Genomic DNA, 25366 nt, shown 5'->3' with positions numbered 1-25366 from the left:
AGGGCTGGGTCATGGTGCCTTTGCACTGGGACTGTACCTCTCCTTTTCTGTGTCCCCTGGTGTCCTGCTTTAGGACTTTTCCAAGATCTGGCCTGTGGACTTGGAGAATGGAAACCCTTTGTGGAAGAGGGCTGGGTCGTTTATCTTTTGTCTTTATCCCCCTCACCCTGGAGGGCAGATATTGTTACCTTATGCCCCTTCGTGGTGTCTGGAACCTGGCAGGTCTGTGAGTCAGTGAAAACCTGTTTGACTGGTTTGGCCCCTGCCCCCCAGGAGGCTTGTACGGGGAGCTGGCCCCCTCCCCAGCCACCAACCCCCTCCCCAGCCACCGGCTTCCTGTGGCACAGTGAGAGTTTCCCTGCCTCTCGCTCTTGATCCTTCTTAGGCAGCTCAGAATCCATCCGGGTTTCAGTGGTCCAGACTCCCCCACTGCCTTGCCCCACTGGTGATGGGGGCAGTCCCCATTAGTCAGCTCTTTGACCAGAATTCTACTCAAGTTTGAGCTTGACGCCATGGATCTAGGGAGTAGCCTGTAGTGGGGCCGAGCCACCTGCTTGGCCGTGTAGATGCCAGCCAACAATAGGGGCAGGGGCTGCCCCTCTGCTGTTCCCTGTTGGCAGCTGGCCCCCTTCCACGGCTGCCATCCCTGTGCGGCAGTATTGTGTTTGGGGAGCCATCGCCTCCTACTTCACCCTGTGGGACTCTTAATAAATGCTGGTTGACTGGTGACATTTGGTTTAACCCAGCCTCGCAGAAGCTTGGTGGTTCCCTGGGCACTGGTCACTGCGGAGGATTTCTGTCCTCAGCTTCTGTGCCCTGGGCTGAGTCAGGCTAAAAGTCACTGGTCCTGGGCCCCAGGAAGTAAGAGAGGGGATTTTCGAGGGGCTTGGCAGAAGGAGAAGCAAGGCGCTTGGTAGGAGGGGCTGTGGGGAGGAGGAATTTTGTGGCACTCTTTAGGCCAGTGTGGTCCTGCCTGTCTCCTGTGGGGGGTGAAGTCAGTGACTAGTCAGAAAAGAGCCTTGGAGGGAAGTGTCTGAGTTCCTAAGTAAGATTTATCTGCATTGGGCTTTCCCTTCATGGAATTTCTTTTTTTTCACTGTTCCCAGTTGATTGCCAGAAATTCAGTCTTTTTTCTAGGAGCTCAAGTTGGACACACAGAATGAGCGTAGGAATGAAGGGCACAGAATCAGCCTTGTTGGTTTCAGTTGGAAGGGGCCTTTGAGGCCAACCTCTCCATTTTACAGAGCAGGAAACTGAGGTCCAGAGAGGAAGAGACTTGGGCTGTTGGTACCAAGAGACAAAGCTGGGATTCCAACCCAGGTTCAGGTTGAGCGCGCTCGTCTGTCCCGTGAGGACTGCAGGCTCCTGGATAGAGCTGGCTGGAAACTTAGAGCCCATCTAAGCCAATCCTTTCATTGTTGAGGGGAGGAAACTGAGGCCCAGAAAGGAGAAGGGACTTGGCCAAAGTCATGTGGTTGCTTAGCAGCTGAGCCGGGGCAGGGACTCTGGGCCTGGCTCTTGAACACTGAAGCACAGGGGCCTTTCATCCTCACTTTACCAGGCCCCTCCTCCCCCAGGATGGGAGGGAAGGGAGCAGCGATATGTGTGTGGGAATGAATGAGTGAAAAAGCATTTCTTAAGTGCTTATTGTATGCCAACACCTACAGTTAAGGATGCTACAGGTTTGCTCCTGAGGCATCTCTGAGCATGACAAACCACAGGAGTCTTTCCTAAGGAAAGGCCCAGGGTTCTGCATGGGGTTCCGGGCACAGTTCCGGGCACAGTTCCGGGTGTGGCCACATCTCATCTCCTGGAGCAGCTTTTACATAGACAGCCTCCTCATCCAAGGTCGTGGCATTAGAGCCTTCCGATGGCCAGGCTGTGGGAGGTTTCCTGATTCTGTCTCAGCAATCTCCTGTTTTCCTGAGCTCACCTGACACCCTAGCACTCCTGGCCGAACATTGATCCCCTGGACTGCAGCCCAGGCTGTCTGCCTCGCTTCTTTGTCACATAAGCAAATTAGCCTGTAGCCCTTTGCACAAAGGGACGGGCTGACTGTTGGCTCTGGAGGGCCACTTCAATTGTTTCCTGCCTGATTCTGGCCAGTCAGCAGACTGGCCTTGCTCAGTGTGGCTGGGCCCAGGCTCTGCTCATCTGCACTTGGTTTTTGCCTTTATTTCCAGCTCCCTCTGTCTGAATGCTCTTAGGGTTGGGTCCCCACAGTTGTGTGGATGGAGGAAGGGGGAGGGTGTCCAAGGTGCCGGCTGGATCGGCTAAGCAAAGGTGGAAATGAGCATGGCGTGTGCAGGGGGTGATGGAGGCAGTGAGCTGGCTAGAGGGGAGCCTGTGCACCAGGGGAGTGGCTCTTGTGGCTTGTAGGATGGTGGCAACAGCTAGCTGAAGGCTTAGGAGGCCTTTCTATCAAGTGAACAGTTATTAAGCACTAAACTCCGGCCCAGCTTTGTGTTAAAAGCAGGGGATACAAATGGCAGCAGAAAGACCACTCCTGCCCTCAGGAGGCTTACCTTCTAACCGGGAAAGACAACATAATAAAAGGGAGCTGAACAGTGGGGGGAGGGAGCCGAATTGATCAGTCCTGGGCCTCAGAGCAGCACTGAGGGAAGAAAGCATTCTGGGCCCTTCCTCAATGGGGAGAAGGTTCCAGGAGGGAGTCACCAGTGGGACAAGGGAACACGGGGCCCCAGGGTGCTCCAGGGTGAGGAAGCCAGAGGGCCGCAGAGGGGGAGTCCAGAGAGTCAGATGATTTCTGTATGATCGCCACTGCCCCAGGGATACCATTTAAGTCCTCGGCTTGGCATTGAAGGCCTGTCACAGTCTTTCTTCCCTATTTTGGCGCCCGTATCTCCCAGCTGCGCCACCCCCCCCCATTCTGAGGTCCGCCTGGATGCCATGCTCATTCCCACGTAGAACACTTCACTCTCAAGGGCTCGTGCAGGGGAATCCAGTTCTTGGTGCCAATGGAGGTCAGCACACTACAATGGGAGACTCATGGGCATTGGCATCAGAGCACCCAGGTGCCTGGGATGGAATGCTGGATCTGGTGTCAGAGGACCTGAGTTTGAATCCTGACTCCTCCCTTATTATCTCTGTGACCTTGGGCACGTCATTCAAACCCCTTGGCCCTGGTTTCCTCATGAGAATGACAGTGTTGGTTTAGGTGCTTAATTAATTAGAGTTGAGATGGAGGGGGTTAGGTTAGGTGGCCAGGCCCTGAGGGGGAAGGATCAGCCTTGGTCCCACCAGAGTCCAGCCTTGGCTGTGTCCCAGTTGGGTGGCACCAAGCAGAGGGAGGGTCCCTGTGTCAGATGTTGCTCTGCTATGGCAGATGCCATAGTGAGCATTGGGAGGAAGGAGTTCTGCTCACCGTGGAGTGACACACGTTTGATTTTGTGTGCTTCTGTCCACATCTTGTCTCTTTGGTCTTAAACCTTCCTTCTGCAGCCTTTCTGCATTTGTCTGGACTCCAGTGGGCAGGCAGGGAGGGGGGTGTGTGTATGTGTCTGCATGTGTGTGTGTGGGTATATGTGTATGGGGGTGGGGGGGGTGATGGTGGTGCCAGGAGAAAGAAACACTTTAAATACAGTCATTTTCTAAACCCTGCAATTTTCTCCCCATTTCCTGGTGCCACAGATGGCACTAGCTTTTGATTAGGGGCACCCCTCTGTGATCACCCATCTCTGGCCTGGCCTCTTTGCTCTGAAATCTGAGTTAACTGCTTCACTTTTAACCTGGTGTCTTAGGCCCCTGTCCTGGGTGGGGGGGGGCAAGCTGGGGAGCAGATCATATCTAGGCATCATCCCTAATGGGGAGAGGGAGGTGGGATTGGGGAGATGAGGGTGGAGGGCTGGATTCTGCCTTCATGGAGGTCTTCAGGCAGACGCTGAGTGACCCCTTGCCTGGGGAGGTTGTAGACAGGGCTCTTTTTTTTTTTTTTTGCTGAGGCAATTGGAATTAAGTGGCTTGCCCAGGGTCACACAGCTAGTAAATGTCAAGTGTCTGAGGTCGGATTTGAACTCGGGTCCTCCAGACCCTAGGGCCCTCCAGACCCTAGGGCCAGTGCTCTATCCACTGCACCACCTAGCTGTTCGTAGGGCTCTTTTTGAGATGTGTGTTTGACTCGATTCCCCACAGCATCCTTTCCAACTTGGCTCTTTCACGTTCCATGATTCACTGGGAGCTGGACGCATCTGGTTAAAGTCTGTTTTCTCTCCTTGTATGGCTTTGAGCCCCATTAACTAGTTGAAAGACAGGAGATGGTCACTTAGCTTCCACCAGTCCAGCAGCAAACATTCATTTCAGCTATTGTGCTCTAGGCATGGGGCTAGGCCCTGGTGATACAAAGAAAAAAAAATCCATCCCTGTGGTCCTGCGGCTTCTATTCTGAAGGTATTGTGCAGCACCTTCGGTGTCCCCTGTCCGAGGCGCCTGGGGGCCTACTGGGTACTGAGCCTTGCAGTGTTTCCTTGTATTTGCACCGTTTCCTTGTACTTGTACCCCGCTGTCTATCACAGGTGCTCAATAAATGCAGATTGGTTGATTTGTTCGTCACGGACTGCCACGTCCCCTCCCTCGGTTCCAGGAGCCTCTCACCCCTTGTATTCCCAGCAAATCATTTCTAAACCTGTTCTAAAATTAGTTTTTTGAAAAGTGCCTCATCTTTGCCTGAAAGACTTTATGAAAGTGATTTTTTTATGCTCTCTGGTCTCCAACTCAGCTCTTGGCTTGGTGCCTCATTGGTGGAATCAGTAAGATGAGGCCCTGGATTTGGAGCCAAGGTGCCGCCCAGGCCTTCTGTGGACAAGGCAGCCTGGGAGCATCCTGGCACATTCTAGGCACCTGCCAAGCGTTTGCACAATTGATCTCGGCTGGGAGCTGAAGCTTTGTGCCCCTCCCCCTCTTCATGGTGTTATGGGTAAAGTGGCTCCCAGCGTCCCGAGTCATCTGATGCTAGAGGCAGTGAGGTCATAAATAGGAATCCTGCCTCCTCCCCTCTGCTTGGGGCTTCCAGAGAGACTCACACAGACATCATGTGTGTTTGTGTGAGTCTGTGTGTGTGTGACAGAGACTCACACAAATAAGATTGTATGTGAGAGAGACAGGAGAGACACAAAAGACAGCAACACAAATAGACTGAGAGAGACAGAGACAGAGAGACACACAGACTCTGTGTATATGTGAGAGTGCCAGAGACAGAGAGAAGAGAGAAGAGAGAAATTCACACAGAGACACAGACTCATTTTGTGTGTGAGAGAGACTCACAGGGACTTTTTCCTGCCTGCTACCGTGTCTCTGGCATTTACATTGTTTGTTTGGGGGAGGGGAAGGGGGAGATCTTTGCAGGTGGGGGAGGGGGGGTCATGGAGCAGACACAGTTTTCTTGCCTTGAGCTGCCCATAATCCGGTTTTTTCCCCTCTTGTAACATTTCAGAGGCCTCCTCGCAGACCCATCGGCATTTCTGGCAGTCACAGTAGTGCCCTGTCATGTTAGCCTATCTCCCTGGCTCTCTTCCTCTCCCCTGCCTCCCTCTCCCTTTTCATTCTCGTCCTCCTGCCCCTGCACCCAGGCTAGCCCTCAGAGCCGGCCTTGCTGGTCCCCGGGGCCTCCTGCAGCCTGTCACACCCTGTCTTGATCTTTCAAACCCCAAGGGCTGGAGGACGTCGGAGCTTGGATCATGTATTCCAAGTGCCTCATTTTAAGCCCTTTCCTGCACTGTGCCATGTCTGGGATCCAAGAGAGGCCCGTGTCCCTGGACAGCGGGGCCCAGAGGCCTCTTGGAGGGGGAGCTCGGGCTGGGGCCCCCGAGCTGGGAGAGAGTCAGAGTCCTGAACTGTTGGCCCAGCTCTGGGTTGGCCCTGCTGGGATCCTGCCTCTGCATGGCCCTGTGAGGGGGTGGTTTGAAGTGAGGAGGGGTACTGCACTCACTCCCCTCCCCCCACGATCTTTTACAGAGTCTTCATTCAGCCTTTCTTTTTTTCTAACCTGTCCTGAACTGAAGGCCATGGATTTTTTCTTACTTTTTTTATTTCTGTGTTCAGACCTTAGCACTTCATTCATTCATTCATTCATTCTTTGGGCCCTTTTCTACTGCCTGCTCTTTAGAAGTAAAATGCAGTTCAATACCTTTTATTAAGCCCCTGCTACAGAAAAGAAGCTTCTTGAAGGCAGGGCTGGTTTCTTTTCTTTTTTGGGTCTTATATTCCGAGTGCCTTGAACTGTAGCTAGCACACAGTAGGTACTTGGTAAATGATAGTTGGATACTTATTTTTAGTGAGTGCCAGGTGACTAAGCTAGACACTTGGGGATACACAGACAAACCCTTGCTGCCACCCCCACCATTCTCTTTGGGGGTACCCTAGGCAGAAAGATAATCCCTATACAATACAAAGGATTTGGGATAGGGTGGAGGGAGAAGGATTTACAGTGGGGTGGGGGAGGTGGGAAGGGGGCACATGACCCCAAGAGGCAGAGCGTTCTGGGCTTGAGGGCAAAGAAGGCCAAGCAGAGAGATGTGGTCGGCAGAGGGCCACAGTGGTTACTTTAAGGGAAGCTTATTTGTGAAATGTTGAGGGGAGAATGATAGAAGCAGCTTTACCTCACAAAACAATGAAAAGCAGATGAGGAGAAAACTTAAAAGCCCTAAATTGACTTCAGCCAGATTATTCCAGGGGCCTAGAAGGAGGAAAACAAATAGACACGGAATGGAACAGATCCGCCCAGCCATTGTTTACTGCCCTTGGCCACAATAGTAGGACAACAGTATTTGCTTTCTACCACCTCAGTACCTAATGCGCTACAATTGGTGGTGGGATGGTGGCTTGCTTAATTTGGTAGAGAGAAAAGAGCCTGGAAACCCCATTTGAAAGGGACTTAGGGATACTTTCTCAATGTTGGAGGGGAAGATTTCCAAAAATGGGCAAGGTTGCAGATGATTTTTTTTTTTTTATCATCACAACCCTGGCATCATGTTGGCCTCATTCCTTAGAAGGATGTTGGACAGTAGTGTCTTTAGGGCATGGTCTTCAGTGACTTATACTGATAAAAGAGTCTTCATCTAACTCTAACTCACAGGGTTAGATAAAGCTGGAGAAAGATGTTAGATTACTAGCCCAAGCTTGGAAATTTAGGCCCTGAAAGAGAAGCGACTTTTTAAAGTTCATACAATTACTTATTAAGTCAAGTCACTAAGTTTTTGTTAAGTGCCTGCTGTGTGCCAGGCATTGTGCTGTGGATAGAAAGGCAAAAACCGATGCCTTCTCTCAAGGAGCTCACAGTCTAATAGGAGAGACAAGAAGCCAAACTCGATGCAAATAGTGCGGGTTCTTTCTCTCGCCTATTTTGGTGGCTTTCTTTCTGGCTCCTCTCTAGTCGTAATCGATAAGCTCATGCTCCACTGTAGGCTGGGAGTGATTGGGTTCCCAGGGGCCGTGGGAGCAGAGTAACAGCTCTGGGAGACTCCACCAGGGCTTTGAATTTGGGCCGGTGACATCCAGTTGTCATCCAATGACCAGCCTCACTAAGTTAGAAGAGGCTCAATCCCAGGGTGGCCACGGGGTCGGGAATGTTTCAGCCACAGAAGCCCCCAGAGTCCATCTGCTAAGTTGTAGAGGGCTCGGAGTCCCTGTGGCACATGAAATGGAAATCTCCGAGATTGCTGGAGATGGAAATGGAGCCCGGAGAGGAGCAGCAGGTTCTGGAAATCTTGGCCGTATCTATAAAGGTCTGATCATCGGGAAGTAACAGTGACAGTAACAGTAACAACACATCCCGGCAAGGAGTCGCTCTGGCGCTACTTAGTATCGTACTCTAGGACCCTGGGGCCCTTTTAGTCTACCCCCTTCCTGATGTGCTTCTAACTTCCTGGTCTTCCACATCGGCCCTCAGCTGCTGTCTCACCCTGGGGCCTCCCCTAACCTGGAATGTCCCTCTGCCCCTCCAGCCCCCTTCTCCCATTGGTCGGGGCCTCCCCAGGCTGGCCGACCTTCATTCCTTTCCCAGCTGTACTTATTTTCTGGACTTCCAACACCTTGTTCCCCTCATGGGAATCTCCCCCTCCCCAGCTTTCTGCTCCCTTTTGCATGTTGACATCCTCCTCCATTAGAATGTAAGCTCTTGAGGGTAGGAGACTTTCTTTGCTTTTATTTGTATTACCAGTGCTTAGCATACTTAGTAGGTGCTTAATAAATTCTTGTTCCCTGCCTGCATGCCCCTTTGTGTGGGAAGTGAGTAACCCACACTGATTCCATCTTGTGACTCAATTCTGGAAGGAGCTCAGTTCCCTTTCTATTTGGTTATGGGTCTAGTCCAGTTTCTGTCTTGTGAGAAAACTTTATTGCTTTGTTTGAACCGAGCCCTGCATAGCTGGGAAGCTGGACCCCCGTACCTGGTGCTTAGAGACCTTTCATGAAGAACACAGGTTATGCTGACCAGAAACCCTGTCAGACCCAAAGATTGATGCAAGAAGTTTTCTCACAATTGTACTGCTCAAGTAACTCATTTCTTACCTGAAAACTGGCCCAGTAGTGGTCAATCAGTTATTGTTCCCTTGTTCCTTTGACTGAATACAGAAACCTGGGGGAGAGAGGGGAGGAGCTGGATACTTCCTTTTCTGATTTCAGGGCCTCATACCTATTCCCTCTCCCTTTCCCAACTCGGAAAGTCCCTATTCTTTCCTCCAGTTAGAAATCAGATTACCTAATCTTGTGTCCGGGTTAATTGTTTTCTTTTAATTGCTTGGTCTTATTTGATTGTTTTTAATACATAAACATCTGTCTTACCCTGTGTTCAGGGTCTTCTGACTGACTAGGGAATCAATCCATCGACCAGCTTATTATGCCTGTTTTGCTAGTAAGTCATACAGCTTAGATTGTTTACTCAGTTATTATTTATTACCTACCACTGAAAGAGTTGGACATGATTGAAAACATCTAAATAGATTCTTTTTACAGATAAGGAAACTGAGGCCCACGTGGATATGATTTACTCCAAGTCACTCAGATACTGGGTATGAGAGGCAGTAGCATAGAGGCCAGCTAGCTTAATTAAGTTGGTTAGACTACGTCGCAATGGCCAGACCACCCAACCCATCGATGAGAAGGAAGCCCCTCCACAAGGCCTTTGGTAAGTGGTCCCCCAGCCTCCTTTTGAGGACTGCTTGTGGTTAGCAAACTTAGCTGTATTTTTAGTGGAAAATTGGTCTTTTCATTTCTAGCTACTGATTGATTCCAGTTCTTTTCTCTCAGGCCAAGCAGAATGTCTAATCTCTCCTCCACTTGGCTGCCCTCCAAAAGTTAGAAGGTGGCTCTCAGCACCTCACAAAGTCCCTTCCCATAACTCACACTTTTATGGTTTGGTTGGACATCGTGCTGCAGCCCCTCCGTTCTCTCATCTCTACCATTTGCCCTCTTATGGATATGATGCAACTTAGCAATTTGGGGGGTTGGGGTCTAACCCAGTGATTTCCTTGGTGTGAGGAACTCCTTGTGCTGGTGCATGTAGGAAATTCATTTGTAAGTCTGAGAGTTGCCTGGGTCCGGTTGAGAGATGAGCTGACTTGCCTAGGGTTATGGACCCAATATGAATAAGAGACCGCAGCTTAGATCTTCCGTCTCAGTTTATCATTGTGCTTCCTGGAAAGGGACACTGCTGCTTCTGGTGTGGTCAGGGGAGGGATAACAGTAATGGTGATGATTATGAATGTTGTTGAGGTATCACCACTACCACCACCACCACCACCCTTTCCCTCCCTTCTTTGCTGCCCTGCCCCCCATATCGGTGTGGAACGTGGCACATACAGGCAAACTGAATTGTTGTGTTCATTCAATTTTGGGCTGCTTTTTCCCTTTTTTTTTTTTGTCAAAGGGCATGGCTGCCCAGTTTGGGGGAAATGGGGAAGAGGAAATAAACAAAGAGAGGCAAGAAAGAGTGGAATAATGGATAGGACACCAGATTTAAGATTCTGAAAGACCTGGGTTCACATTCTGTTTCAGACACTTTCTGACCCCTGGGCAAGTGACTTTTATCACTCTGTGCCTCAGTTATCTCATCATTAAAATGAGAGGGTTGGACTTAGTGTCTTCTAAAGTCCCTTCCCCCTGTGATGTGATGAAATCAATAAAAACTCAGATAGATAATTCATATTAATAATCATTTGTGTAGCTCTTTATAGTTTGTAGAGCACTTGGTCACCTTTTTTCCCACTAGCCCTATGAGGGAGCCATAAAGAAATGTGACGGCATACTTATTATGGTCCTGGTTTCACAAAAGGGGAACTGTGATTCAGAGGTGAAGAGCCTTGCCTGGGATGATCCCACATCCAGGAGGTGTCAGAGCTGGTCTTGAACTCAGTCCTGATGCCATTAGGCTGGATTCTCTTCCCACTCTGCTCCCACCTCTTGGGTTCTCATTCTCGGCTTCTCCCAAGGCAGCCTTGGCTAGCCGTTGCTTTCTGCTGTCAGGCTACCCTTTGGATTTTTCTTTTTTCTTTCTTTCTTTCTTCCTTTTTTTTTTTTTGAACTTTTCTTGAGCTTGCAGTTCAATGACACTCCCTGGGAGGTTTCTCTCCCACAAGAATTGCTATCTGGTCACGTTCTCTCTCAGCTAGTTCTTTTATGGATGAGTATGGGACTCATTATTTAAAATGAGCTGGAGGAACCCTTCCTTGCCAGGTGGAGGGTGAAAGGGAGCAAGGGCCTTGTAGGATCTACTATCTTATGGGGAATGGGATTGAATTTGATCCCTCTGTGTTTGCATCAGTAGACATTAAGCTGTAATTATATTGGGGGAGCTCCTAATTCTCCTACCCACCCCTGCCCTTTTTATGCTGTCTGGCCTTGGCCATGGTGCTGAAAGTGGTATAATCACCCCTGTGCTCCCCAGTCCCCCAAAGGCCGGTGGTAGTAGGGAACACCGGTTGCCTTGGCATGCTTGCTGTTGTATAGCAACCAATTACAGCTTAATTAGCCTAGAGTTCATTTGGATATTGTTGCTGAGCTGCTGACTCTAGCAGGTGATGTGCTCTCCCTGGGCTATGGGGCTCCCGTGAGTTAATGGGGTGATTCAGCTTGTTGGTTGCCTGACTTCTTGGGCCCTAGCATTGCTAAATCATGGCATTTGAGTCATTTCACTGTTGGCTGAAATGGAAAGGGCCAGAGTGGAGAAGTTTTAGCTGTGCTGAGCTTGGGAAGCTTTTGCTTATACATTCAACACAAAGGTGGAGTTGGGGCACTCTGCACAGAGAGATGGGTTGCCTTGACAACTGAATGCAATATTTTTCTTTTTCTCAAATTGGAGCCTGGAAAATGCTCACCAGTCTCTAACAATTGCTCTGAACCTTTCTACTTTGTATGGGTAACAGATAATTTTCTGGGATCTTTCTTGCCAGCGATGTTTAAAGACTTCTTTAATGGGGGCTGGAGACAGGCTTGACTGAATTCTTTGCTTACCATTTCCATCTCAGTTACGGGTCCCTGTCGTGTCTGACAACAGCTGTCCATGTCTCAGCAGCCAGGCCCTGAGTCTTAGGACAGGCTTCTCGGTCCAGAGACCTGGCCTCTAGACCTGTATCTATCTGAGTTGCATCTTGACTGACTGTAGAAGGTTATAGAATCGTGGAATCTCAGAGTTGGAAAGGCTCTCAGTGACCACCTAGTGAAACCTATATCTGCAAAAATCCCTTTTTGACATTTCCAGCATGTTGTCATCCAGCTTCTGTGTGGAAATCAGTTAGGAGGCTATGGCGACAGTCCAAGAAAGAAGTGAGAAGGAAGTAGGTGTGGGGAGAGGAGAGGGAGGAGACATTGCCAAAGAGAAGGGGGTGGTGCTTAAGGACAGCATCTTGGGGGTGGAGGAGATGAAGAGCCGAAGATGAAGCCATGGCGGGGGGAGGGGGGGGAGAATCCACTGTTTCTCAAGGCAGCTCCTTCCTCTTTACTAATCCCTTCTGACTGTTAAGGTTTTCTTTGTATCAATCCCACGTCTGCCTCTATTCCGCCCCCACCCCCATTGCTCCTGCTTAAATCACTCCGAGTAACACAAGACTCTGGCCTTATTGGTCTTCATTGCCCTTAACTTCATCTTTTAAAAATAAAGTTTTTATTGAAACCTTATGTTTTTTATATTGTTTCATTTCCTCCCATAGCCCTCCTCTCCCCCTTTCTAGGGAGTCACCTTATAACAAAGATTTTTTTTTTTTAAAGAAAAAGGAATAGGAAAATGAGCCAAATGGCCCACACATTGAAACAATCTGAAAGTACACATAGTGAATGGGGGAGGTGCCTTCTCATTTCTTCTTGGGCCCAGGATTAGTCTTGGGTTTTACAATGTAACTCCCTCTTAATTGATTCCTGGGATTTACTTATAGAGGCAAAGCAACACATTTGAGCTAGAGACAAAGACAGCAAAACAGTGCCCATCCTCAGGGCACTTCCATTTCACTGGCTAAGAATTTTGTGGGGTTTTTGGTGTTGTATAGTCATACCTGACTCCTTATGACCCCATTTGGGGTTTTCTTGGGAGAGATACTGGTGTGGTCTGCCATCTCCTTCTCTAGCTCATTTTATAGATGAAGAAGCTGAGGCAAATGGTGACTTGCCCAGGGTCACACAGCTAGTGAGTGTCTAAGGATTTGAATTCAGGTCCTCCTGACTCCAGGCCTGGCACTTTGTCCGCTGTGCCCAGCTAAGAATACACAGATGAAGAAATTCAAAGTACTTTGGGTGGGGATGGGGACTATGCAGTAGGCAGTAGACTGAGTCTGGCCATTTGAGGGTGGAGCGTGATTGCTGTGAAGTCATCAGTCCAGAAGGAGGTTGGAGCCTGGATGACGAAGGGCTTAAAATGTCTCTTTTCTACCGACTTCGAAGGATCCATCCTTTGGGTTCACTCCGAATATACTTGGTATCTGGGTTCAGGTTTTCTCCAGTAGAATGTCAGCTCCTGGAGGGCCGATTCTCTTTTGTACCCCAGTAGCTGGCACACAGTATATACACGTTAGTTGAATTGAAATGAATTGAGCTCTTTCCTTCACTTTCACTCTCATCACTCATTCTGATTGTCTCTGAAGCTCCGAAAGCTCCCAGGGCCTAGCCCTGGGTGCTGAGGGATTGCTGACTCATTCAGGGGACCTGGTCACTTCCCCTTCCGGGGCAGCAAGGCTGTTGGGGCCCTTACTGTGCCATCCTGCTGTGGGGGAGGGGGTACCACCCTCAGACCTTGGCCTCTTTAGATGAGTTCATTGTCCCTTAATTAGCTGTAATCAAAAGTGAGAAATGTCGACTAAGGGGCTGAATGTGCTCATAGGATTGTCGATTCTGAGCGGGCAGGTCCCTTAGTTTACCAGAGGAGGAAATGGAGGCCCAGAGAGAGAACAGGAGCTACCCGAGGCTGTACTGAGAAGCACAGCTTCCAGAAGCAAGGTCTCTTCCTGTGCCTGCCTGGTCAGATCCTGCTGAATGTTGGGTTCCGTCTTGGATTTGGGGATTGTCCAGAGAACAGCAAACAAGATGGCAGAGGCTGAAAGCTCGTCTCATTGGTGGAACTGGGGCACGTTTAGCCTGGGGGGAGACACACAATAACCAAGATCCAGTACTGAAGGGCTGTCTTGTTGAGAGGGACAGCCCTGTCCTTCGGGGCCCGAGAGGGCCCCTAGCAGCAGTAGGGAAGAGCCAGAAGCAGACTTGGGCTCTAAGCCAGGGAAGCCTGACAATGAGAACTGTCCCGGAGTGGGGCGGGATGGCTCCAGAGGCGTGGGCTCCTCCTCACTGGAGTTCTTCCCGCAGATGCTAGGGGACCTTGTTGTAGAGTGGCTCCTGAGACAGTGACTGCACTAAACAAGGGAAGAGAGGTGGAATCAGCAGATCTGGGTTCAAGTCCTTGCTCTACTGCTGACTACTTTGGGAAAAGTCATTCCCTTCTCTGGACCTCAGTTTCTTCATCTGGAAAATGGGAGGATTAGATTAAATGGTCTCTTAAGGCTCCTTTGAGCTCTATATCTCTGCTCCTAGTGGTGGGTTGGGGCTGGATGGCGCCCAGAAGACTTCTGCAACTCTCACGTTTCTGGGATTCTGGAAGGCGTCTGTCCGTGGAGCCTCAGTTTCTGACTCTGTGTGTGTGTGTGTGTGAACACATCCACAGAGCCTCTTAAATCTCTTACTGGGGACTAAAGCAGGAGAGCAGCCGGTTTGGATTATCGGAGTCTGAATTCTCAGATTCATTTGAACGAGGCTAAGCCTCCCCACGCTCATCTCACGTTTACAATCTGTCGTTGCACTCTCTGCCTTCACAACAGCTTTCAAATATCTCCCCTTGTCTCCTGTGCCATGGGGGCCACCTTCTCACCTCGTGCCTGGACTGTTACTGTAGCTGGTTGATTGGCCTCTCCCCACTCTAGGTCAGCGGCCACTCAGCTGACTCTCTCTCCCTCTGCCTCCATCTGTGGAGCCGGGCCAGAGGAGTGAGGGGGTGGGGGAAGGGGGATGAGGACAGCACCAGTCCCTTGTTCACTGTGTGACTGTTTTCAGGAAAGCCAGACTGGGACGGGAGCCAGGAGAAGCCAGTTTGCTGTGATGAGCTGTGGGAGGTTTTTTCCCCCCACCTCTGTCCTTCTGTCCCGAGCTGTTAGACGTCGTAAGGCAGCTTTCTGCTTGCTCTTCGGGGCCAAACCTCACCACCCCACTTCCGTTGTTTTGAGACAAAGCTCAGGGGACTGCCCTCCTCAGTAGCCTGCCATGCAATGACCTTTCCCGTCTAGCTCCCTAAAGTCATTAGCAGCCTCCGCTCGGAGGCTGGCCCCCGGGTCCCAGGTAGAGTGAAGTCATGGCCACAGCAGGCAGGTTGTGATTGGCATATGGAGCCAGAGTGGCAGAGCTGGAAGGGCAGGGGCCGTTGAGATCATTGAGCCCAGTGCCTTCATTTGAAACACTGAAGCCCAGAGGGGTCACATAATACATTAGAGCACCTTCCTTCCCAGCCCCAGGCATGATCTACCATGACCACGTTGTGACAGCCTCCTCAGGCAAGAGGATGGGAAAGGAGTCCTCTGAGAGAGGGAGACCAGGAAGGGTTCTGCCTTGCCCGCTGCCCTCCCCCTCCCAGGCTCTCTGCTCTTTGCTTCCTGTGCTACCCTGATGGGAAGCCAGGCTGTGATCTTTGCAGGATAGGGAGGGGAGGGGAGAAGAAGAGAGGGGAGGGAGAAAGGTTTCTCTGAGGCTGTTGCCTTGGGGATGGGAGCCAAGGATGCAGCTGCCAGAGGCCCCGGGCAATGGCTGGCAGCCAGGAAGCACGGGTGCCCTTGAGTTATTTCCCTGTCTTTCACCCATAAAAATATCACAGATATTCCAGGGTCTCAGAGCCGCGGAGACAGCCGCCCCTCCTGAGCTCTTTGGTCTTAGGGTCCAGTCAGAGAGTCTTCCTCCCCCAAATGCCCAGTGCTATGACAGATGGGCGAGTGGAAGGCGTGGTCCCTGACCATAGGCAGCTTATTGTCTAGTTGGAGAGACTCACACCCCAAGGATTTTTGAGGAATGGCTGGGGGAAGAGAATTCTGGCTCTGCTCCTTCCCGTGTGGCCTCGAAAAGTCACAGAGCTGACTTGTCTCCATCTCCGGGGGAAGGAGGGGGCTGGATGATCTCAGCCAGGGTGACCTTGGTCAAGTGACTTCCTCTCTTTCCTCAGTTTCCTTCTCAGTGAAATGTGGAGGTTGAACATCTAGTTCAACCAGGGTCTGTCTCACTGAAGGTCACTTTTTCCAGTGATGCAGATGCCCATCTGTATGTTAATACAGAATATGAGAGGCAAGTGTCATAATGGGTGGAAGCTTTGGAGACAGGAAGACCTGGGTTCGAGTTATGCCCTATACTGGCAGTATGATACTGGGCAAATCACTTAATCTCTGAATGCCGGTCACCACTCAGTGGGCACCCACTTTGGTTTACAGTTTGTTTTTTTGGCTAGGCAGTGGGGTTAAGTGACTTTCCCAGGGTCACATAGCTAGTAAGTATCAAGTATCTGAGGCTGGATTTGAACTCAGGTCCTCCTGACTCCAGGGCTGGTGCTCTATCCACTGCGCCACCTAGCTACTCCTGGTTTACACTTTTTAAACTTGCTTATGGGAAACTTTTCAGATCTTATCTCCCTCATCCAGTGTATTATTTGTCCCTCCTAGCTTTGTGTCATCAGCACATTTGCCTTCATCAAAATAATTGCTAAAGATATTGAACCGTCCCTGGCCCAGGAGAGACCTCCCTCTAAAGAGATGTGTAAAATGAGGGAGAGTGATCATTATGATTCAATGAATGCCTGACTCAGCAACCTCTAGCTGTCCTTGGAGGGGTGAAGGACTGGGTGTGGAATGCTTCTGTTCAGTCCGTCTCTTAATGACCGCATTTGGGGTTTTCTTGGCAGAGATACTGGAGGGGTTCGCCATTTCCTTCTCCAGCTCATTTTACTGGTGGGAAAACTGAGGCAGGGGGCAGCCAGGTGGCGTAGTGGATAGAGCACCGGCCCTGGATTCAAGAGGACCTGAGTTCAAATGTGACCTTGTAACACTTACTAGCTGTGTGACCCTGGGCAAGTCACTTAACCCCATTGCCTAGCCAAAAAAAACCCAGAAAACCCCAAACTGAGGCAGAGACAGGGTTAAGTGACTTGCCCAGGGTCATAGAGCTGGGAGGTGTCTGAATTGGGGTAAATGAGTCTTCCTGACTCCAGGCCTGGCGCTCTGTGCACTCTGGCGCCCCCTAGCGGCCCATGTAGTACTTGAAGGTTTGTGTTAACATATAGTAGTATATATGCTATCATTTGATCCTGTGAAGCAGGTGCTATTGTTATACCCATTATACAGAGGAGGAAGCTAAGAGCTCTAATTAGCCTAAAGTCACCCAGGTCAGCATCAGAGTCAGATCCAAAGCCAGGCCCCCGGACTCCAAATGCTGAATGCTGCCCTCTCCGGATTCTGGATTCTGGATCCTTAGCCGTTGGCCCCTTGGAGGCTGGTATCTGGAGGCTAACGCGTCCCCCTCTCCTTCTTTTCCAGGAGGATGGGCTGCCCCCGGGCGCCACAGCAGCCCGAAGGAATTTGATCAGCAGCATGTTCACCCTGACCACGGGCATCGTCCTCCTCCTGGGCCTCCTCTTTGCCTCGGTCTACATGTACAGGAACTATTTGATACCTCAGGTGAGTGCGCCTCATTCCCACCCCTCACCCCATCACAGATCGACATTCCTCAAACACAGATCCCTGAGCGTGTCAGCCCTCTCTTCAGATAGTTTCAATGGCTCCCTGTTGCCTCCAGGATCAAATATGAAACCCTCAACCCGAGATTGAAAACCTTCCCCAATCTGGGTCCCGCCCGTCACTTCGTAATTGCTCCCCTTTGCCGACTCTCTGCTTTGGTCAAGCTGGCCTGCTCAAGGTGCCCTCTGCAGAACAACACCCCATCTCTCACCTCCGTACCTTTGCCTAAGACATTGCCCTCCTCCCCACGTCTGGAATGAATGACCTTCTTCCTCTCTTCTACCTCATGGAATCCCTAGTTCACCTCAGAACACAATTCAGGTGCCCCTGGCCGCCTGGGACCTTCTTGACGGAAGCGGTCAAGTATCAAGCACCCACCACATGCCAGGTATCGTGCTGGGTGCAGGGGGTACGAGTACAAAGAATGAAACAGTCCCCACGTGGAAAGAGCTTTCGTTCCTAAATATCTAAATTACTAAACATCCCCTTGTATTCCTCTTTCCGGCCAGAATCATTCCATATAAAATAGATTTAAGAAGGAAAAAAAAAAGGCAGAAGAGAGGGAAAATCAACAAAACGGATCCATGCAATGGAAAAAAAATGAACCAGATGCCATGCTCCACACCCATGCATCCCCACCTCTAAAAGGAGGGGCTCTCAGATTTTGTCTTTTTCTTTAAAAATTTATGTATTTGTTTTTAGTTTTCAGCATTCACTTCCATAAGATTTTGAGTTCTAAATTTTTTCCTCTTCCAGCCCTCTCCCACTCTGATATACATTCATATTAAACCTATTTTCCCATTAGCCATGTTGTAAAGAAGGATTAGAACCCGTGGGAGGAACCATGAAAAGAAGAAATAAACAAACGAAAAAGAGAGAGAATAGAGTGCTTCGATTTGCATAGATTTTTGTCTTTATTTCCCCAAAGCGGCCTCTGAGTAAGTGCTTGTGGTATTGACACCTCCCAGGCTGCCTCGGGGTCTAGCTATGATAGATTGTGTCTGATTGATCACCAGGATCTGTGGGTGGGGAGCGTTTGGTGGGTGAAGGGCAAGGGGGAGGTATCTTGTTCTCTGGAGAGGAAGTGTTTGTCTCAATCCCCTCAGTGAGGCCTAGACCTGGTTTTCGGGTGTGTCTTCTCAAGCCTGGGAAAGAGGGGGCCGGTGTAAGTCCCAGACCACCTCGAGCTGATGTTCATTCAAATGAGTTTGCAAGAAGGAGGCAACCCCACAGACCCTCTCCCTTTTAGTGTGAACTCCCTGCTTCTCAGTGGGCATTTTCTCGAATTTGGAGGCTTCCTGACTTACAGTGGCTTTTCTCCTTTTCTCCCCCTTCCCCTTCGGGTCATGTTGGGGCAGGGATCCCAGGCTTTGCTGTCTCTTCTTCATTCTCCATTTCCCAAGAGCCAGGCATGACTCAGAGGGTTGTTCCCCATCAGACTTCCTCTTTGGAGACTTCAGCTCCCACCGCTGGCGTTCCCCTTCCATCTCAGCATAGAGACCCAGGGGAAGGAGGGAGGGAGATGGGGGTGGGCCCACATGAGCAGGTTGTGAAGACGAGGCCTCTGGAGCTCGAAGGCCAAAGACTGAAAAGGGGGATCCCACAGAATACTGAAGGGATGGGAGGAGGGGGTGTTCTCTTTACCTTCCCCAGCATTGGGTGCCATATAGTGGAAGGAGGACCCTTATTTAAAGTCAGAGGACCTGGGCTCCCTTCTGGGATTGCCTGTGTGGGTTGGATCAGTAACTCACACTGGGAACCTCCATTTACATCTCCCATAAATCAGGGGTGGTGATCAGTCAGCAAGCATTTATGAAGTGTTTTCCTGAGGGGCTGGGGGCAGAAATCCAAAGAACAAGCCCATCTCTAGGCCTAATTTCATTTTCATCCTCCTGATCCCTCCCAAGATCTCGCACCGGCCTCGGGAGAACGTGTTCCGCTGTGGGGTCCTCTATGAGGACTCGCTCTCTTCCCCCTTCCACAGCCATCTGGAGCTTCAAGAGAATGTGGAGATTTACGTCAAGGAGGATTATGAGCATATCAACATCCCCGTTCCCCAGTTTGGGGGTGGCGACCCAGCCGACATCATCCATGACTTCCAGCGGGTAAGGGCTTGGTGAGGCCGCTCTCCAGACGTCTGTGTGTAGAAAGGTGACCCGTTCTGGCCAGTCTGGTGATGTCATTCAAAGCCCAGCCCTTCTCATTCTTAGAGGCTGGTCACCAGAAGGGTGGCTGTTGGGAGAGGAGTGCTGTGTTAGATGGGATCCATATCAGATGAAATCACAAACGCAGCGCTGCATCTCTGTGGTTATATTCCCCAGCTTCAGAAGTCTCTGCCGGAGAGAGGATTAATAATGTTGCTGTAGCTTTAAGGAACAATGGAATCTTGCCATTATGGTTCAGCTAGCAGAGCTGGGGTCCACGCGTATGTCTGTAAAGAGTCTATTCTTGTGTTGTGTTTTCTCTCCATAGAAAAATATCGTAAAACAATGTGGCATAATAAAAAGACCAGTAGCCTGGTTCTAGGGTCTGCATGGCCATCAGTGGCTGTATTAACTTCTCTGAGCCTCAGTTTGCTTGTCTGGAAAATGAGACGATTGACTTGGGAGTGCCTATAGATCTGTATTCTGTTGTCCTAAGTAATTTCTCTAGGCCTCAGTTTTCTTGTCTGCAAAATGGAAGGGGTTAGACTTAAGGGTCTCGGAGCTCCCTTCCAGCTCTGACATTCTATGACCAATATATGTTTCAATAATGATAATAAGAGATGACATTTCTTTGTAAAAAAAAATTTATTATAAACTAGAAAATAATTTCCAAATGTGAATGTTTCCAAATGTGAATGTTACAAAACAGTAAGAAAAAAAGTGTTGTGTATGAAATTACGAGTCCAGCCTATGTGGCCTGTTTCTTGCCAAGGTGTATTAAATTTAATGTGGTTGCACCAGCCTTGCCCCGCTTGGCTGTGGTCCCCTGAGCTGCCTCTGACTTCCGTTCATGTATTTTTAAATGCTTCCTCGGTAAGCGCTGACATTTACAGTGAGGCCTGGAGGGTTTCCAAAGCACCTGAGAGACATGATCTCGTGTGAGCTGCTGTGCGATCATGGCATTGCAGAGAGGGTTGGGAGGGACTGGAGATTTGGATATCTGGGTAGTGAGCCTCTGGGAGGTTCAGAGGATTCTAAGAGCTTAGATATAGAGCTGGGAGGGCCATCGAAAGTCCTCTGGTCTTACTCCCTTGTTTTGCATGTGAGGAAAGTGTGGACCGGAGAGGTTCATGGGATCTTAGAACTGGAACAGGCTTGAGTGTCCATCTGGCCCAGCCCATTTCGCAGATGAGGAAACTGAGGCCTAGTGAGGTCAAATGAGCTGCCCAAGGTTACACAAGCAGTGAGCATGGTGGTGGGGAGGGATTGGTTTGATCCGAGGTGCTTTCCATTGTGGCACCAGTAGGTCCTAGCTCTTAAACACAATGTTTTTAGGCAGAAACCAGGCAAGACCTGAGGAGGGAGGAGTGGATTCCTCCTATCATCTCCATTCACCAATTGTCTTTGTCGTGTTGTGAACCTGAAGGAGGTGGAAAGGGCAATGGCCCAGACCCTAGAGGAGTGGATAAATGGTAGAGCCTGGAGAGGCTGGTGGTGGTGGGCCGTGACAGCCTCACCGTTGGCTGACTTTCTCCTGGTTCCAGGGCCTGACTGCCTACCATGACATTGCTTTGGACAAGTGTTACGTCATCGAGCTCAACACCACCATTGTGATGCCCCCAAGGAACCTCCTGGAGCTGCTGGTGAACGTGAAGGTGGGTGCGGACCCCTCCCTCTCCCTCCCAGCTGCCAGGGGTAATGCTAGTGTGGATCTGAGTACATCACTGGCCTCCAAGGAGGCCCAGTGGTCCCCCTGTCCCTAAGCGCCTGCTGGGCGGTTCAAGCCCTCCCCATCAGGCGCCAGTCTGACCCTGCAGACCTATCACCTCCCTTCATACGCCGCACACTCCAGCCAGACCTATCTGTCGTCTGTTCTCCGCCTGGTATTGTATCTCTAGCCTCCCAACCTTGGCTCAGGCCATCGCCCTGGGACCTAAGGTTTTCCCACTCTTCCTGCCGGTGGACTTCCTACCTCTGTTTAGATCTCTGTTCCAACACCACCTCTTACATGAAGCTTCTTTTAGTGTCCCCGTGGCTTGTACCCTTTCCTCGCCTTCCACCCAGAACTTTGGAGATATGTCGTATTGACTTGGCTGGGTTCACAGAGTTTCCTCCATAGAATGTAAGCTTCTGGAGGGCAGGGAATCTTTTTTTTCGCACGTGAACGGGGACTGAATTATGGTTCATTGAAACGAATTGAATTGAAGTCCGTGGCCCATTCGGGAGCCTGGCTTGGCGGGTTGATGCTTGTGTGTGGCTCCTGTTTCAGAAGGGGACCTACCTGCCCCAGACGTACATCATCCAGGAGGAGATGATCGTCACCGAGCACGTCAGCGACATGCAGCAGCTGGGCTCCTTCATCTACCGCCTGTGCAGCGGCAAAGACACCTACAGACTGCGGCGTCGCACCACGAGGAGACGTAAGAGACGGCGCCAGCCCCGCCCCCGGGCCCTGCCACTGCCTCTGAGGGCTGGCTCAGGCTTCCTCCTTCACCTCACCATCCGCCATCACGCGGGCGAGATGCCTGCTGCAAGTGGGGCATTGAGCCATCTTCCTTGACACCTGAGGGAGCAAAGAGCCTGGACTCTGTTTTCCCAAGGGCGGGGTCGCTCATAGTCTCATAGATCTAGGATACTTTAGAGGGCATGGAGTCCAACCCCTCATTTTACAGATGGGGAAACTGAGGCCCAGAGAGGACAAGTTTACTTCAAAGTCAAACAAAGAGTAAGAGCTCCAGAGCTAGGCTTCACACGCCGACTCCAAATCCGTTCTGCCTAGTATCCCCAACTGGAGACCGTATGATAGGAGACAGAAGAGACAAAGAGAGTTGTGCAGATTCATGTGTCCTCCCTCTTGCCCCTTGGTTTAGCTTCAGGGCTCCTCTACCCAAGGATCCCACCTGCCTCTGGGACAGAGGGAGCCAGGCAGGGCGAGATGCCCGCCTTTATGCCATCCCCCCTAGTCAGGGAGGTTTCCCAATACTTTGAACTTTTCCTCATTCATTTCGCTGCTGTGAAAATCATGCAGCCTCTCGTTGGTACTCACCTGACTTCTTACTGGGCCCCAGCCTGGCTGGCCCAGCCCTTGTCTGTCCCTGCTGGCCTTGAGCCTCCGTCTCCTTGGGCACCGACAGGCCGAGGGGACCGAGGTCTCTCAGCAGCGCTCAGTGCGGTTCGTGGTCCCAACCTTTCCCTGTAGCTCATCAGACTTTCTCTGTGTGTGTGCTCCTTTCAGGCATTAACAGGAGGAGTGCTGGAAATTGCCACGCTATCCGACACTTTGAGAACACGTTTGTGGTGGAGACAGTGATCTGCGAGCAGTAGCGGCCCTCTCCCTTCTGGCCTCTCCTTCCCTTCCCTGCGGCTGGCCTCCGTCCCGCCCCTTCCCCTCTCTCCCTCTTCCCTTCCTCCTCCTCTCCCTCCCTAGGCCGCTTCGCTTCTCCCTGGGAAAGCCTTCCTGTAGACTTTGTCCTGCTCCAGACTTTTCTTTGCCTCTCCTGCCTGTGCTGTAGCCCCCTGGGATCCCCCTCCATCTCCCCTGTATCTCTTAGCAGTGCCTGACAGTAGCTTTGGGGCTGGGGGGGACAGTCTTGATCTTGGGATTACATTTATGTGTTGACTTGGAAACAGAAGTTCAGTAGGACCCATGCGTTGGGTTTCAGTGGCTGGAGATTAGGAGGGGTCATGGGATGGTCAGTCTGGACCTAGGAAGTCATTGTCAAGCTAGAGTGAGAAGTCTTTGAATCTGAGCTCCTCCTTTGACAGTTGGAGAAACTGAGACTAGAGAAGGCCAGCTCAGGGTAACACAGCTGAGCTGGAATTTGAACTCAGGTCTTCTAACTGTGAAGGCAGTATGCTTCCCAAAGGTAGGGGTTACCGCTCTCTTCCTGGGAGTGTGGGAAGGCCTTGGCCTGGGGTTCTACCATCTTGGGGGTGGGGGTAGAGGATGGGGAACAGGGGGCAGGGCCACCTAATAGTTGGCCCAGATAAAGAGCACAAAGTGAGACTGATGCCCCAGCACATTTCTGCCTGGCGCCCTGTGGGTGGAGAGGGAGGGAGGGAGGGAGGGAGGGTTGGTTGTTCTCAGGGAAGGAGAAGTTGGAGAACCAGGTGAGTACAATCTGTCCATGTAGCGGAACCAAAAAAAAAATGCGAGTGGGGCCAGTCACCCAAGGCCAAAGTCACCCAGTGCTGCTGATAACAGTAGCGGGCAGATGGGCAGAGAGTCCCTTGGCTGTTCCGTTGATGCAGGAAGCAAAGGACTGGAACTCCCAGGCTGGGCAGGGGATGGCAGGGTCATTAGCTCATCCAAGCACATGGGGTAGGTGGGTGGGTGGGGCACCACTGGGATTAGGGAGCCTGTGGGCACACACCCTGGAGCCCACCTGAGTGGGAGCCTCTTCTGAAGAGGGAGCTAGGGTCAGAATCAGCCATTCATCGTCAGATTTAGGGTGAGGACCTAATCCTAGGATTTAGACCATCTGATTCTGTCCCTTGGTTTTACAAAGTGGGCAGAGGGGGCTTTGAACCCAGGCCCTAGGGCCCCACATCCAAAGCACTGAGCCTTGCTTCAGGTATGGCAGGACGCGCCTTAGGGTTAGGTTGGAGTTGTTAGCTCCTCCAGAATTAGAGCTGGTGTTTAAAAAGGGAGGGGCAAGGGTGAGGGTGTGGGGTGGGGGTGGGGGGATAGGATCCAGTCCAGGTTTGAATTTGGGAAGGCCCTGGGAGAAAAGGCCAGAATGAGCTGGTACATTTATACCCAGCCTCCTCCTTGCTTTTAGGAATTCTCCTTTTTCCCTCCTCCCTCCTCCCTCTAACCTTCCCTTCCTCCCCACCCCCACAGCCCCTGGCCTTGGGCTTGGGGCAGATATAAAATGTGTCCTTGTCCTTGACTTTGCATGATTTCCCTGGTCATTTAATATGCTAACAATGTGCAGCCTGAAACCTTAATTAACAAAAGGACCTTGGTTGTTTCCCCTGCATTAATCCAAGGGTCCAGCCCTCGCTGCCCGGCAGCTCCCCCTCCTGGGATGGGACTCCAGATGCTTTGTATATTTCATGTGTTAGATTCCTGTTTTGGGAAATGCCCATGAAAGAATAAAATCCTTGACCTCTGACTTGTGGTGTGAGATGGGGCTGGTGAGGGGGTGCTTCTTTTCCATCAGTGTCCGGACCCCATCAATGTGCTTTCTGTGGGCCAGGCAAGCGAAGGACGGACAGGGCTGGGGTTACTTGGGGCCTCGACCCAGAGGAAATGATCATGGAGACTTCCTTCCCCCTGGCCGTGGATGAGACGCGGGGCCACAGCTTTGGAGTGAGAAAGGATTGGAGAGGGGATGTCCAGTTCAGCCCCCTCGTTTTAAGGAAACTGAGGCTCAGAAACGTGACTTGCCCAGGGCCACGCGGGTAGTAAGTGGCCAAACCCCAGATCTCAACCCAGATCACCTCCGAATACACTGTCTTCTGTCCCATCGCGATGAGAGAAATGGTTTCTCTTCTGCGAGGACCATCTTCCTGAAATGGAAGTCTCCCCATGTCTCAGAGGGGCTCCTTATCACCTGCCAGTTCCAGCCTGAACTTCCAGGCTTCTGACCCACAACTCCTGGGTCCTGCTCTTGCCTTTAACCAAGGGTGGGCTATCCACTGTGCCCTCTCAGGCCTGGAATGTCTTCCTTCCTCAGTCTTTGCTCAGATGCCCCCTACCCCTCTCTCTCTCCTCAGATGACTGCATTATTTTCACATATTGTAGCCTTTCTTCCCCCCACCTCCACTCCCAGTAGAGGGCCCTTGGCCTCGGACCTCCCTGGGTTCAATTCCCCACTCAAGATACATCTTGCCTGGGTGACCCTGGGCAAGTCACTTCTTCATGCCTCAGTTTCCACATCTGTAAGATGAGAGGGTTTCAAGCTCTCCACCATTTAAAGCCACGATCCTCTGTTCTTTAGCCATCTCCTGCAGGTCTCAGATTCA

The 25366-nt window shown here is 51.0% G+C and overlaps 1 protein-coding gene across 1 annotated transcript in view; it reads left to right on the top strand.

Moving 5' to 3' along the window:
- ITM2C (integral membrane protein 2C) overlaps window positions 1–24513 on the top strand; it is a 30353-nt gene extending 5840 nt beyond the window's left edge. The window contains exons 2-6 of the mRNA XM_027875231.1: window positions 17052–17192; window positions 19160–19357; window positions 20941–21051; window positions 21666–21816; window positions 22632–24513. Coding sequence (XP_027731032.1) covers window positions 17052–17192; window positions 19160–19357; window positions 20941–21051; window positions 21666–21816; window positions 22632–22720 — 690 coding nt within the window. The 3' untranslated portion in view covers window positions 22721–24513. The remainder of the gene's footprint in view (window positions 1–17051; window positions 17193–19159; window positions 19358–20940; window positions 21052–21665; window positions 21817–22631) is intronic.
- Window positions 24514–25366: the final 853 nt, after the last annotated feature.

Source organism: Vombatus ursinus, unplaced genomic scaffold (assembly GCF_900497805.2).
Source record: "Vombatus ursinus unplaced genomic scaffold, bare-nosed wombat genome assembly UNPS02014808.1, whole genome shotgun sequence".
Taxonomy (NCBI): domain Eukaryota; kingdom Metazoa; phylum Chordata; class Mammalia; order Diprotodontia; family Vombatidae; genus Vombatus; species Vombatus ursinus.
Note: the sequence above shows the minus strand (reverse complement) of the source record. Positions and strands in the feature narration are given on the sequence as shown.